The 16,131-nt window shown below is 36.9% G+C and overlaps 1 protein-coding gene across 2 annotated transcripts in view; it reads left to right on the top strand.

The window, feature by feature from the left end:
- Positions 1-16,131, top strand: part of VAV3 (vav guanine nucleotide exchange factor 3) — a 161,637-nt gene that overhangs the window by 87,785 nt on the left and 57,721 nt on the right. For both annotated transcript variants that reach the window (XM_065675231.1, XM_065675230.1), the window contains 2 exons: positions 10,196-10,297; positions 12,660-12,760. In XM_065675231.1, the coding sequence (XP_065531303.1) occupies positions 10,196-10,297; positions 12,660-12,760 (203 nt within the window). The remainder of the gene's footprint in view (positions 1-10,195; positions 10,298-12,659; positions 12,761-16,131) is intronic.

The raw sequence follows: 16,131 nt of genomic DNA, 5'->3' as shown, positions 1-16,131 counted from the left end.
TTAAGTACTGGAACAACATGGTGGTGAGGTCTCCCCTGAGCCTTCTTTTCTCAAGGCTGAACAGCCCCCATTCTCTCAGCCTTTCCTCATACAGCAGGTTTCCCAGTCCTTTGATCATCTTTGTGGCCCTTCTCTGGACTCTTCTTAGCCTTCTTGCATCTTTTTTTGTAGAGCAAGCACCAGTACTGAACCCAGTATTACAGGTATGGCGGTAAGTGCTGAGTAGAGTGGGACAGTGACTTCTTTATTTCTGCTTGTGATGCCTTTGTTGAGGGCATCCTGCTGGTTTTCTCTGTTTCAGCTGCACACTGTTCAGTCATATTGAGCTTGTTGTCCACCAGGTTGCCCAGGTCTCTTTATATTTCTTTTTTGTGCAGTTTGTTTCTTGATCACAGCATGGAGCCGGGTGTGTGTTGTCTTCCTCACAGTGGCGGAGAACTTTTCCATGAAAGGCCACATATTATAATTTCCCACTGACTTAATAGCTGAATCCATTAGTGTAATATGGCATGCAATATCTTATGCAGGTTTGTGCCAAATTTATTTTGTCATCATGATGTCCAGTTTGCCAATTTAATTAAGTCTTTCTCTGGTTTCTCAATTGAGCTTTTTAATCTACTCTAAAAATGGGCATCAGCAAACTTGGCTTCAGTATATATTCTTAGATGGTAACGTTTTAGACAGAAATGCATTTTAAAAAGTAATCACAGAAGAATTTAGGTTGGAAGGGGTCTGTGGAGGTTGTCTACTTCAGTGTTCTGCAGGGCTTAAGTTGCTCAGTTTAGTACTGCTGGATTTCAAGATGCACAAAACCAATATTTCAAGGTTTCTTGCAACAGTTTTGTAACACACCTTTTAATTAGGCTTTACTCAACATCTTTCACAAACTGAGAAGTGCATGAAAACATCTTGCAGGCAGAGGAGCAGTTTTTTTTAATGTACTTACTTAAAATTTCCCCTTTAGAAGTGCTATGATTGTAGTTCTGCTTTGACACTGTTACTGAAATTGCAATATTAGCATCACGTCTAATTAGCAATGCCTGAAAAATCACTGGGAAACACATGATCTTTACAGTGATTAGGGTATGCATTAACTGCATGGAGTTAATGAGTATGATTTTCTTTTTTTTCTTAATATCCAAATAAAAGGTATTTCAGACATGAAAGCCCTAAAAAAATAAAAAAATAGTGGTTTTAATTTTAATTATACTGTATTTGAGTTTCAGGTCACTAAAGACTGTGCAGCAGCTTGGGTACAGTGTAGCATGTTTTTGAAAAATTACCATTGTGATTAGACATTAATTCACGGCCTGTAACTCAAGGGATGCAGAACACATCTGATTGTAAGGAAATAATCTTGAGATTCATTGACTCTCAAACCTGATAGGTTTGTGTGCAATATTTTAGATTAGGCAAGCTACATGAATTGTAGATAGAGCTCATTGGTTTTCTAAATTTTAAAGAAAAGTAGTACAAGAAACCAGGTTAGGTGAAAAGTGTTCTCTTTCCTATTGCCTTACCTATTTCCAGATTTGGTTTGCAGTCTGTGACTAATGACACTGGTCAGATTCAGCTCAAATAGATCTGTTCCCTCAGATAGTGCATTAATAATGCATATGCATTAAGACTTCTTCTGAGAGAATATTTGAGCTCTGACATATTGAACACTGACATATTAAATTAAAGCTTTCTTAGCAGAGCACTTTAAAAGCTTTAGATATCTGATGCATTTTTCAAATAGCTTGCAAAGATGTTTCGCTTGTACCAGCCTCACACAGGTTACCAAAGCAATGAAAAAATATGTCGTCTGCCTGGGCTTCTCCATCAGTAAAAGTATTTCAGTACTGCAGAAATGAATGCCAAGTTGATGTCTGCCAAAGAAAAAAAGTTGCCTGTCGTTTGCTATGACTCCAGTTGGTTTTGGTCGAATGTTTATCAGGGTCGTAAGGAACCATTCACAACATATTTACAGTTATGCAATTCCTTTAGGTTATTCCAGACACGGCAAGAACTGTGTGTGTATATGATTAAAAGCACAGTCTAAGGACAGTGTATAATGTGAAAGCAAAACAATTTGTGAAAAGAATGTGTAAAAAGGTTTCCCAGTCCTTATGTATTTGCAACTTAACTGTACAACATGTGAGGTATATTACAATGAAAATAAATGTTTCTTGAAATTCAGTGAAATACATTTGTAGTGACACTGCATCATAAAAATAGAGTAACAACATCTAAATATTGTTTTTTGTGCAAGGTGTTAGTTTTTTCCAGTCTTTATACATGGACTGCTGGTATTGCATGTTTGTCATACTGCTTTGGCTATATAAACAGATGTCCTAGTTTCTCCCTGCAAACAAATGCTACCTTTTTTCTGAGGAGATTTAGGTGTTTGTCCAGTAATTTGCAAGTTATGGCTATATACATCCTGTATTTTTACATTTTTTACTCCCACACATTGGCATTTATTTTCAGTTAGGTGTAAGTATATGATAAAATACTTAAAACTTATCAAGACATTGTAAATTTGTATTTGAAAGACTTTGAACTTTCAGTCATGTATTAAGGTATATAAAGTATTGATGCTTTTGATTTGCAAATACTGATGTGTGACAGAGACTCGTTCCTATCAGGCAGTGTTTAAAAATGTTATGTAGGAATAGATTAGCTCAAAGCAGCCCATCTCCCATACTTTTCAGGGAGGTAGGCTGATAAGAAAAAAGGAAAGCCTTTATCTTGTTTGAAACAATGCAGTACATTTCCAAAAAGTTAACAAGATAATTTCCTTGATCTCAAAAAGCCACTCATCATATGATCAAATAAGCAAATTTTCTATCAGTCTTAGAAGTTGTGTGTTCTTCATTAAAAGTACAATTTACTTGTGATATGGTTAATTTAATTGTATAACTTGTCTTCTTGATGGAGACTCTTTGATGTGACAACTCAATGTTTGAGTATTAGCATATGGTGAATTGATTGATTGATTAATTTAGTAAATAGCATCTTCAAAGATGATTCCGAACTATACAGCCTAACTGGAACAGAGAAAATAAATTAGCTGTAACTAATCAGCATTACTTTTGAGAGAAGGTAGAAAAGAAGCTGAGAATCATTCTTTGTGGAATGGCATTTCTCACCTTTAGTGAGACTAATTCTCTAAAGAATGCCGTTTTCTCTCTGCAACTTTTCTTAGTAAATAATAAAATTATTGTAAAGGTTGAAAAAGCGTTATTTATTAGTGGTTGTCTCTTCATGCTTATGTAATTTTTTACACAAATGTCTTTATATTAGATGACAGCATGTTGGACGAAGTGATCATTTGAAAAGATGATAGTTGCACTAAGCCAAAATGTTTTGAGTGGAAAGGATAGTGCAAATCTAAAGCTGGTTTTGCTGTTTGTGGGGAACAGGGTTTTAAGGGAAGTCTCTTGCAGTAAGCGAGGTTGAACAACTTTCAGGACCAATTTTGCATGTAATTTTTCATACGAGGTTTGGCTGAAAGCTTTTTGTCAAATGATGATAGTAACATGTATGGTTTTCTGATTCCTAATTTCTACTGTCCAAGTTATTACTGAAAACATTTGAACATGTGACAAATGTTAGCTATATGCTATTGCCTGGTTAAATTTCCCCAAAATCTGACATGCTTAGTACCAGTTGTCATGGCTAACTTCTGCAGTGCTTACGATTTCGAAAGGAGGTCACTTTGGCACAAACCAGGAATTTCAACTTCAGATATCTTCATAAATAATTTGTGTTAGCAATTAATAATTTAGAAATACTTATGGCAGATCTATGTTTATTGATGAATTTTCTGAGATGATGTAAAATATAAGTTCAATAAGTAAACTGGAATGACTATTTTCAGTGTCCTCGGGTATTAACCTGAGCCATTTTCTTTTATAGGCTATGCTGCATGAATACAGCATCAGAATTCATGTCATATACACTTTAAAACATTCTTCAGCAGTTTGTGCTCAGGCTGTCCAGAATTCTGAACAGTTCTTTATGGAGCATTTTAAATTATTATAAGCATAACATGAAGTGCAGAATAATAACAGCTCTAAAATACAAAGGTCTAACTTGGGGTTGAGAGTTGAGGAGAGTTCAAGGTATTGATTTTTATCTGAGCTCTCTGTAGTATTTCTTACTTTAACACTTAAAACAGTTGCAATTCACTGCAGACTCCTTATCCGATACTTCATGCATCTGCTTGTTATGCCTCTGGGCTCACAGGTGGGCATACATACATTAACTGTTATCTAAAGCCAAGTTTCAATCAAGTGAAATGGCTACTCAGTTTCGAATAAAACACACTTTTAAAATTATGGGATATTTTGCAAGCATCTACATACAGTGGAACCTTGTGTAATTTCTTGTGACATGATTGCATTTCTTGAAGAGACTGATATGGGGAAAAGATCTTAGAAACCTGGCCTATGTAGCATTTCGTCAAAAATAAGTCAAAACCAAAAATAAGAGGTATCCTATTGATACCCTGTCTTTCTTTGCAGCCAATTGACTTTTGAAAGAAGCCTTCTTAATCCATTTGCAGTGGGTTACTTTTGCATTTCTCTTTGGGTGATGTATTCATTATTTATTGTGCATATATTTGAGGAACAGAGAACATTTTATTTTTTTCCCTGTTCTTTTCTTCTGTAATAAATTTTTCCTTCCACTTCAAGAAGAAATTTAGTTTAAAAATACTTGACATCTAGGAAGAATTTGAGTTGTTAATTAAGTTCTCCAGAGAAACAATTTCTCAGCATTAATTGGAATGTTTATAATGGGTATAAGCAACACCTTTCCAGTGACTGAGACCAAGGGAAGGGGGGAATCTGTACAGGTCTTATTGCTGGAGTCAAGCTAGTATTGAAGAGCTGCCAAGGAAACAATTGAAAGAAATGGCCCTCAAAATACAGCAAGAAAGACAGAAGTGATCTGTAGTGGAGGAGAGCACTGGAACTTTCAGGCAGGTAGTTTAAGCTGAAGTTTCTAGCTGGTAGCATTAAAGGTAATAGTAAATAGATTTAGAATAAAAAAATGAAGAGAATTTTTCTTTGTGCTGTGTTACAAAGTTTATTTTCTTTTAACTCCTTGTGGAATGTGAAGCCACAGGGTGGTAGATTTCCAGTACTCTCTGGTGCTGGATACATTCTTGTTGCTAGTGCTGCACTATGAGATTGACACCTGTAACCGGGTGCCAAAGACAGCAGACCCTAGTTGCTTTTACTCTATATTTTTATAATATCACCTCTTCTCATTTGTGTGCTCTTTTACAGTAGAGGAACTGTGCTTTCATTACATTAGTTTCCTGTTTAAAATTGAAACTTGCCATAAGAATTAATGCAATACTTTATTCCTATATTATATTTTTGTTAGATTTGGCAGTCAGTAGGCTTCCAGCAATATGTCAATGCAAAACAAACTTGAGACAATAGTTCTTGCAGGCTATTCAGAAACATCTGAAAGGCATAGCAAGCAAGGGAAGATGCACTCGTTATGTTAAAATTTGTGAAATAAGAGTTTTTTCGATGTTGGTATCTTTAGAAATATGGCCTTTTTGGAAATGAAGACTTGCACTTTAATGCACTTACTCTTCACATGAAAATAGGAGAGAGGAGCTAGAGAGCTATAGTAAACTGTCTCTTAGCCTGTTACTTATTTCCTTGGGTCACATTATCTGTAGTAATTACCTATGTAGTAGAGAGATAACATAGAGTTTTGGGGCTGAAAGTTTAGTAGTCTTCCTGGTTCATTTTATTTTTGGAAGCCATAACTGTGTAAAGGAAGTTTAAACCGACAGTACAAGAAACTGTATTTGTGTCTGGCCCGCTGAAGAAATTACAATGAATTTGTTTTGTCCAACCTCTTCTGAAAGGTACTCCATCTAGTTTTTCTTGGAAACAAACATGAATGTAAGAATGTTGATAAAGAATTAAATTGTTGCTATAAAGTAATCAAATGTCTGTTGTATGCTATTGCTATTCAGGCACATTCTAGTCTTAATGTTTTCTCATCAGAATACAGTTTTGATTAAGGAAATGACAGTACCACATCCCATCTAAACTGCTTGATATAAATGATGTTCACTTTTCATTGTAGTATGCATCCTGGAAGTTCTTTAGCCCCAAGATGATTAAAGTTCAGTTTTGCAAAATGATGTACAGAACTTAAACTGGATATGTCAAGATTGCCAGGGTTCACTGTTTTTTTTTTTACTTAGGTATTAGTGTTTTGATTGTGACATATTTGTGCACTGAAGGTTAAGAATTAACCAAGTTATTCCAACTGCTATAGGAGTGTTAGAAAACTAGCTTAAACAGTTTCATTTTTATTTATCTACACAATTAATTTGGTATTTTCAGGCAGGATAGTAGAGAGAGTTTATTAAATGTTCTATGGGTGTGGGAATAGGCACATAGATGTCTTGTTTGACAAGATAATTTTGGGCAATCTATAGCATTACTCTTGGATCAACTGTGCCATTAATCTAGATGAAGATTATTACTAGAATAAATTCAGACTGAAAAAGCTTGTGGGGGACTTGATAGCATGACACTTTCTGACACTGTTTATGAAGGCGTTGCATTATGTGGGTAGCTGAAGGCAGAGCGGACCTATGATCAGTTTATTCTTCTTAGAAGTAAGAGTTAAAATGAAGTGGACCTGCAATTGTGGAGAAGCATTTGTAAAAGGGGTATATTTCATGTGCACAAGGTCAGCAAAAGTGGAGTGCTCTGAAGTCTGATGATATCAAGGGCAGTCAAGTAAGATATTTGGATAACTTTTTCTATGCTGGACTTGTCAGTCTTTACAGACAAAGTATCTGTTCAGAGATGCAGGATTGACTGAAGAAAATGGTCATTCTGCTCCTTGAATGGTGGATCCGATGACTGATGAAGAGACGAGAATTGCGTGTACAAATGATGGAGATTAGCAGGACAAGTATCTGTAGGTGTCTGGGCTGGTGGTGTAGCAGTGAATTGGTCCCAGTGTGACTAATATTCTACAAGTAACTTGGAAAGAGAAAGCTTTACTCAAAAGGCTCAGGGGCAGCCCAAGGACGTTGCTGTAGTGACTGGAGTAAACCAGGCTATGGGGATATAGCACTGTGCAGAAGAGGGCACTCATGGCTGCCCCTTGCAAAAACTCAGCTGCTGAATTGAGGAGAAAATTGGAAAAATTTTTCTAATTACAGATTCACTCTGTTCCTGTATCCTGACATTTTGTCTCTGGTAGAGTGTAGGAGTTAAAACAGCCTGAGGAAAAAGTAGAAGAGAGGAAGGGAAACTGCTTTTGACTCCCCACACTGCTTGTAAAAATAAAAGACAGAGTTTTACCATGAAATGAAGAACATGTTCTCTGTCATTATTTAGCTCGGATTAAGTATTCCCTGTATATGTGTATCTTCCTGCTCTGGCCATTCGTCAAGATTGTGCAACAGCAGAAATAGGTAAAACATTTCATTTACAGTGAGCCTTGTGCACCCCATACTAGAAATTGTTGTGGAACGAAGGCTGAGGGGCCTGTGAGGGCTTGACTGGTGATTGTTCCCCTGTGGTGGTGAAGGGATGCAGTTGAAGTCCTAAATTAGTTTTTCCTAATGTTAGCTACAGAAGTTGCTTCAGAATGTGTGAATTTTTATAACAATACTGTGGGGAGTGTTTCCAAAGTTTATCTTGTATTACATGTTTTCAGTTTTATATTCCTCTACTTATGCAATTAGGATGAACGTATCCAAATTTTAGCATACAGTAGAGAGCTGAAGTTGTAAGTCTGTTTATCTGGGTAAATCTGCTGTCTCGTTTAGGACAATGTAATCTGGTAGCCTTTAGGTGCAATAAAACAACTTATATTGTAAAGTGGAAGGTCTTGTGACAGCTCATTTGTGAGGCACAGCTTCATTCTTTGCCATTTTAGCATTATGCTTTTTTTCCTCTTAAGAATAGCTTTACCTATTAAGTACTGTAAAATTAAACCGAATAGCTTTATTAAATATAAAGAAACTCGAATATTACTTTTAATGTAAAGAAGAATGAACACAGTGTATCATCTTTGTTCTGCTAATTGGAGGTATATTTTAAGTCTTTGTGGAAGATAGCTTGAGAGAAGAATGGAAGAGAATTTTTACATACGAAAGGAAGTTATATAGCAATACGCTTGCATGAAACAACTGTCTGTATGCAGTTGTCAATTTTTTCATCCATTATGTTTATTTTTGAAGATTGGTCCTGTTTTAATTAAACAAATGGATTTTTTTCTTTGATTTTTCTTGAAAATTGTTCAGGTGGTTAGGATTAGTTTGATATGAATTAAGATCTGATGAGACTCTGCACATTAGGCTGACTTTTTTGACATGGTTTTGCAAGCTATCCTGGTCTGAACCAAATGGTCAACTAAATGGAAGTACTGTAATTTGTTCCAGCTAGTTTTCAGGATTGTCTGTAGTTAATTATGCAGCCTGAGAGGTTTTAGCAGCCCCTTGACAAACACGTTGCAAAATACAGGCTTTGCTCTGAAGAGTTAACAGCCCCAAAATGTATAATACATTTTTCTCCTGGTTTAGAACATTCTTTACTTTCTTGAGATTACTGTTTCTCTTGATACCTGTACCTTCTTGCTATAGTGGTAGTATCTATGCTCATTTTAGTTAGCAGGAGTTTTGATACTGACATCTTGTGTATCACAGCTGAAGGAGAGACACAAATGATGTAGTTAAAACAGTACCGAGTGTAAGGTTGTTCTCAAGCATAAAAGTGAAATCCCATTTGCTTTTTGAGTACAGTTTCATTTTCAGCACACTGATTTTCAGCTGGTGGATTAGAAGACTGACCTTTCTGACACTAGGTACTTAAATACATTTGTTTGAACGTTTTTTTTTTTTTTCCATAAGCCTTTTCATTCAGTCCTGGAGAGACTGATGATTGCATGGTTACCAATGCTTGTTTCATTGCAGTCTGGGGCTGGTCTGTGTTTTAGTCTAGAAGTTATTTATAACACATATAAATGGAACTTATCTATTAAGTATCTCTAATGCATAAATTTGTAGTTTTGTGTGTTGGAAAAAAATGTGATTGGTCTTTCCTTTGAGCGTCATAGATTATTGAATTCTTACCCTCAGGAATTTTTCCTGCTCTTATTCCTGTGTATCGTATATTCCTATGCTTTTGCGAGGAAAAACCAGAAATGTATGGAATCCTATATAAATATTTAAAAATTCATGAATATTTTGTTTCTTATCTGATAGTCTAGTTTAACATTAAAAAATACACCTAGCATTTTAATGTTACTGTTTTTGAAAGTGTGAAGCTAGTTTGAGGATATTATTGAACAAGAACAACAAAAAGCAGTTGAGCCCCACCCCCACCCCCCGAAATGGTGAATATGACAGGAAAAATTGAAGGGATTACTTAATAAAATAAACTTGCAAACAGTCACCAGTGCAACAAAATGATGAGTGGGTCATTTTTAAATGACAGTCCTGCTTTTAAAATGGATCAGTAGGGAGGATAAACAATACAGTAATGGGCCAGTGCTTTGTATATAAATTTGACCTTTGGAAATAAGCTTGCCAGTGGTGTAGGTGGTATCTTAACAGTGTGAATAGTGCTCTTCTATTTTATTGTTATGTGTGTGTAGCAACAGCTGTAGGCATTGGGTAATGCATTTAAGAAAGACTAGCCAAACCCAGTAAGTACTTTCTAGTTGCTTTTGAAATCACTTGTGTTGTTCACTGTATTCCTGCATAACTGTGATTTAAATGTTCTGAATTTCCTGCTCATGTCTTCAAATGAGGTGGTTCTCAGTGTGAGCTGCTGTTCCTTGTACATCCACATACAAAATATTTGAGAATGAAAAAGAGAGTGTTCTTAAGGTCTATAAAATGTTCTTAATTACTTGAACAGCATTAAAAACCAGATCATGTTTGTTTTGGTGTGTTGTTTTCTAATTATTGTGACAGCTAAGGTAGTTACAGGCTGTATCTTAAGGACCAGGTCTGCATAGTATCATAATCTAGATTTTTCTTTCAAGCTGTGTGGTAAAATCCATTTTCTGTTTTAACTCTGTGAAAAACATTAAAATATAAATAAGGCCAGTTGTTCATGGATTCAGTTTTCCTGCTGTGAATGTTGTGTTGTGTTCTGTATTTCATTGGTTTAAAGCAGATTAGCAATTTTTTTTTTTTTTTTTTTAGGTCAAATATACGGCCAGACTACGCAGATACAAGCTTTCATGAGTTCAAAATGCATACCTTCAGTCGTGTGACGTCTTGCAAAGTCTGTCAGATGCTTCTGAGGTAAGATTTTCAAGTTCTAGGATTTCTCTGTTGGCAGGGATAATTTCTGAATTTGAAGCAGTATACTTGAGTCACTGTGTCTCTGATACTTCACTAACAGCTCTTGCTGAGAAACAGCTGTCTTTCTTTCAGTACGAGCGACAAAATGCATTGTTCTGTATAGGCATGCCAGTTGCTTGAAGACAGCTTGGGTATGCCAAAGTGCTACCTTGTGTTATATAGACATATGTCTGGATATCTAAGTCGTATTGAAAGCCTATTGGACTTAGCCTCATAAAGTGCCTAAATCACTCTTTAAAAGATTGTTGTTTTAAGCTTCAAACATGAACTAGTGTAAATGTTGTGGGGAAACCAAAACTGTGAATGCTAGTGCCTAATCTTTAAGTAGAGATAAGATCCTTGTCTCGGAAGCTTCTGTAGTGAAGGATACTCTTAAGTCCTGTGGAACATAATTATGTTGTTATGAATTATCATCTAAAGAATCTTGCATTCCTGGGTATCATTAAGGAAAAAGATAAAAACTGAAGATTGTGTTAAAATATTTTTATACTTTCTACTGTAGTAAATAGCAGTTGCTGTACATTTTAGGTCTACTATGTTCAGTCTTGTGTTCCATTTGAGGAACCCTATTTTCCTTTTTAAGATGAAGGTGTCGTGTTAGACTAGGATGAATAATCACTCCAAACTGGTCAGGATAATCTTGGAGACAGACAAGTCTAGTATGAATAGTAAGCAGATAGATCAACTGATGGAACTCATAGAATTGCTCAGAGGTGCATGTAAAAAACAGGTTCTCTGTTAGCTGTTCAGTGAATCATACCTAAGAGAAAACCCCATGCACAAATCTTTAAACAAATCCATTTGCTCAGACTCAAATTCAGATTCCAATTCATTAAGGGGAATTGGAGAACACTTAGAATCATAGAATAGTTAGGGTTGGAAAGGACCTCAAGATCATCTAGTTCCAACCCCCTTTCCATTGGCAGGGACACCTCACCCTAAACCATCTCACCCAAGGCTTCGTCCAACCTGGCCTCGAACACTGCCAGGGATGGAGCACTCACAACCTCTCTGGGCAACCGATTCCAGTGTCTCACCACCCTTACAGGAAAGAATTTCCTTCTTATATCCAATATAAACTTCCCCTGTTTAATTTTTAACCCATTACCCCTTGTCCTGTCACTACAGTCCCTGACGAAGAGTCCCTCCTCAGCATCCTTATAGGCCCCCTTCAGGTACTGGAAGGCTGCTATGAGGTCTTCACGCAGCCTTCTCTTCTCCAGGCTGAACAGCCCCAACTTCCTCAGCCTGTCTTCATACGGGAGGTGCTCCAGTCCCCTGATCATCCTCGTGGCCCTCCTCTGGACTTGTTCCAGCAGTTCCATGTCCTTTTTATGTTGAGGACACCAGAACTGCACACAATACTCCAGGTGAGGTCTAACAAGAGCAGAGTAGAGGGGCAGGATCATCTCCTTCGACCTGCTGGTCACGCTCCTTTTGATTCAGCCCAACACATGGTTGATTTCTGGGCTGCAAGCGCACACTGAAGCCGGCTCATGTTCATTTTCTCATCAACCAGCACCCCCAAGTCCTTCTCCAAAGGGCTGCTCTGAATCTCTTCTTTGCCCAGTCTGTAGCTGTGCCTGGGATTGCTCCGACCCAGGTGTAGGACCTTGCACTTGTCATGGTTGAACTTCATTAGGTTGGCATCAGCCCACCTCACAAGCGTGTCAAGGTCCCTCTGGATGGCATCCCTTCCCTCCAGCATATCAACCGGACCACACAGCTTGGTGTCATCAACAAACTTGCTGAGAGCGCACTCAATCCCAGAATAAGGAAAATGACTCCTTATTTAGCAGCCTTTTTTCTATCCCCCCGCCCCTCTTTTTCTTTATGAACAGATTTAAAGTTAAGAATATTTGCAATATAGCCTATAAATTCCTTAATGCTTTAATATATGTTCAAACTCACAAATCTCTTGAAATGGATCTTACTTTTCATGGCATCTAGGCAAATTCCCATTGAAATGAAATGAACTGTAGATCTATAGTAGGGTAGATACGTAATGGTGCAATTTCAGGTGTACTAGACATACTTAACCAAAGTTGCTTTGGGCTAAATTGAAATAGATATTGTTATTCTACAAGTAGACCAGAAAAACTATCTGGTTTTGATTTTTAAATGGCTAGTACAGACGAAAAGCAGATGAGCTGCTTGTCACTTGTCACTTTTTCTTGAGTTTTTAAGGACTTTTATTATACAGAACAGCAAATGACTGCTAATACCGTCTGCCATGTCTCTTATTTCCTTAATGTGTGGAATTTGTCACTCTAATGTATCACTACCTAATTTTATTTTACAGGGGAACATTTTATCAAGGCTATTTATGTTCTAAGTGTGGAGCTGGAGCACACAAAGAATGTTTAGGAAGATTAGACAATTGTGGCAGAGCTAATTCAGGTGGTAAGTAATTTTTATTGTTAGAATACCATTTTTAATTAGGACATAAAACTTGCTCGATATAATTAAGGTTTAATTTACCTCTAATTTGTGTTTATTGTAACATACACAATTGTGAAACTACCGTTCATAAGCACAATTAGAGTTGCATTTAGAATTCATGGGGATTTTTATTGCTGCTAAATTGAAATGTTCAAAAGCAGGACAGAACTGCTATAGGTCAAACCCAATTTCTTCGTCAGTGTCGTATACAGCAAGGAATTGCTCTCATTTTAGTCACAGACTGTTCATATGTAACGCCTACTGTATGGCATATCATCTATCATCCTTGTGGTTCTCCCTTTCTGTCTATGTCAATTTTCATATTTTCCTCTCAGCTCCTAAGCTGTTCGTTTGTGGTGCCTCAGCTTCCTCTTTCATCTCCTTGGTTTCCATGGTTTCTGTCCACTCACAATACTCACAAAAAGGTGATTGATGGCTCTTTACTTCCCACATCTAAGGATCATTTTTTAACTCTTCTATTTCCTGTTCAATTGGTGGCAATAAGTTTGTGATGCTTCAGCCAGCTAAGTCACATAACTGTAGTGTTTTTGACTCTTCCCTCTGTCTGGGTTCTTAACTAGTCTTTCTATGATTTGGTGCTGATGGGGGGGGACCACAACTGACAAAGATACACCTTCCCACCCCTGAATTTCCCTCCCCATTAATACAGTTAAATTCCTATTATTTGCATATGTTTGAAAGAGAAAAGCTTTAAGGCATGAGGATTTCTGGAAAGCATAGTTGTATATGTTGGCAAAGTTTCTAATTAGTCGTCCTTCTGACTTCTATAAAATCTGTACAATCCTTTCCAGGATTATTTCATAATAGTTTGTGAAGTTTCTTGCATATCTCACATAAGCTACTGCAACCTCCTCCATTGGGTTATTTTATTTTTGACATTACTATCTACAGTCTTTGCAAAATGTTGTTGCAGAGATAATCTCTCTCCCACTGCTTGAATTACATCCTGGCTTCCTTCATTGCTCTTCAGTAAGATGCCACTTCAAGAGTTTTGCCTCTAGCTCTTTGGTCCTTTCAAAATGGTTTAAACTTGTTCATGTCTTTGTCCCTGTTTGTGTTACTTCCTGACTTCTACTTGCCTTTTAGCTCACTGTGCTATTTGCTTGCCTCATTCTTTCATGAAATCATCAGGATGGCAGGTACTGACTTTCTGGTGCAGTCTGTGAACTTTGGTTTCTCAGTTGCTTTCCTGTATTGGTGATTATTCATGCTATGCTCCAAGTCTGCCCAAATGTCTTATCATTCAAGAACTCACTCAGCAAGAAATAACCCCAACAGCCACAATAATCTCCATGCTTTAGAATTATTCTTTTACCTCCACCTTACACACTGCTCAACAATTACGCTCCCACCCAACTCCTCAAACCAAATAAAACAATGGCACATTAACAAGTCAACTAACACCCTAATTGCCATCCTCACTTCTCTATCTTCCTACCCCACTCTCCTACAAACTTTACCACCACATAGAAACTTTGAATAACCTAAACCAAATGCCTTCAAAGTCTTAAACAAGAGTTAAACACTTAGTTTCTGCCAAGGATACTAACCTGCATCTCCTGAATGCAATCCAGATGCTTTAATTAAGGTAGAATCTGATCAAGACAGATGGGCTCAGTCTCACAAAACTCTGCTTAAGGACTTAGATGCCTAAACCAACAGGCTTCTGCCTACCAGACTGATGCACTCTCAATGCATATCAATGAGCTTGCAACTAAACTTGAACTTCACTACAGAGTTAAGAAGAGGAATCAAATCTCTGTAAAAATGCCTACAGCCTTATATTTCAGCACTCATCCATCTTACCTGTGACCTTCATTAACCAATGACTATGCTCAACTAGCTATAAAGATATTGGCACCCTTTGTCTCATCTTTGGTGCATGGGCTTGCATGATTCTCATAGCCCTTAGCTTACTCATATGTGCAGAACTTGGACAAATAATATTTTGTAGATGTGAAAACTGTATAAGCAACCACAGTGTTCTTCATTGAAAACACAGGTTTTTCATATAACCCCCTACAGATAGCAGAAATAAAATATTTAAAATTTTATTAAAATTTGATTATTTTAGAGCAATTACATTTGAATTAATAGAGTGGAAAAACAGTCTTCTTCACAAGAGGTCTATCTTCCCTGGTGTAAACCACCCCTACTTCTACTTCTTTTTTTTTTTTTTTGTACTTTTTGTTTTAATTGCTTTTGTAGTTTTTATTTTAATTGGATAGTTGGCACCCCAGGAGGCAGGAGCTTGTATTTCTATTCCTTTGTAAAGATCAGTGGACACATATGGTGCCAAGTAAGAATGACAGTAAATGCCCCGATAACACAAAGTCTGATTTCTTGCAGTTCTCCTGCATATATGTCTAAGTAATGTTGTGGATTTATTAGAGGGGAAAAGATAAAGGGGAGAAAAAAACCCTATCCAGTCATGTCCATTCCCTCAACAACAACAAAAAAAAAAAACCCAAAAGTAAATCACATTTTTTTTCTCCAAATAGAATAAATTATCATTTTCTGGCTTTAAAGGAGCAAAGGAGCTGAATGTTATTTTTAATTTTACTTTAAATCATTGCCCTGATTTTTGTAAAACTATATTGCACTGTATCTTTCTTTAATGAAATTGGAAGTAATTGGATTGTTAAGATACTGTTTTGTCTTGTGTAGTGGGGTTATGTCCAGGTGTTCTGCTCTCTGCAATCTCTTCAAACTTCTGTTTCTTTTCAGTCTGTTTTATTTTTATGCGAAGGCTCCCAGTTTTCTGTAGCTCTAGTACAAGTTAGAAGATCTGTGTATCTTCCACCTGCTCATAAGGCAGAATGACAGGAGGTGCTAGGCTATGGCTTTACTTACAGCCTGCTCTGAGAGTAGATCATAGCTGCAGGAGCAAACTTGGAATTACAATTCTTGCTGTTCTCCCCCTGGCTCTATGAGTGGAGTATGGAAAGGGTAAATATTTTTGCCCACTTTGCTGAAAATGTGTCTTTTTCCGCATGGTGAGGGACTAATAGGTTCTAAGAGTTTTTACATTTTGTTAATGGTTTTGCGTAGCTTCCTAATTTTTGTTGATAGAAAAACCTGACTGTGTTTCAGGAATTTTGGAACAGTGAGTTCTGTAGATTTTTTATTTGGCTTTTGTGTTTTGGTGTTTGCTTTCGTAGGTTGCATATCTCACCCTGGTTATGTTTGACCTTTTTGCATTTTTAGTTTAATGTGTGACTTTGAGGCTTTTTGTGAGAAGAGTCGATGGGAGGTCTTGACTGGCTGCTTCTGTATGATACATTATTTTATAACTACTCATGACTTCAGAT

This window comes from Lathamus discolor, chromosome 3 (assembly GCF_037157495.1).
Source record: "Lathamus discolor isolate bLatDis1 chromosome 3, bLatDis1.hap1, whole genome shotgun sequence".
In the NCBI taxonomy this organism is placed as follows: domain Eukaryota; kingdom Metazoa; phylum Chordata; class Aves; order Psittaciformes; family Psittacidae; genus Lathamus; species Lathamus discolor.
This window is presented reverse-complemented; position numbering and strand designations above follow the sequence as displayed.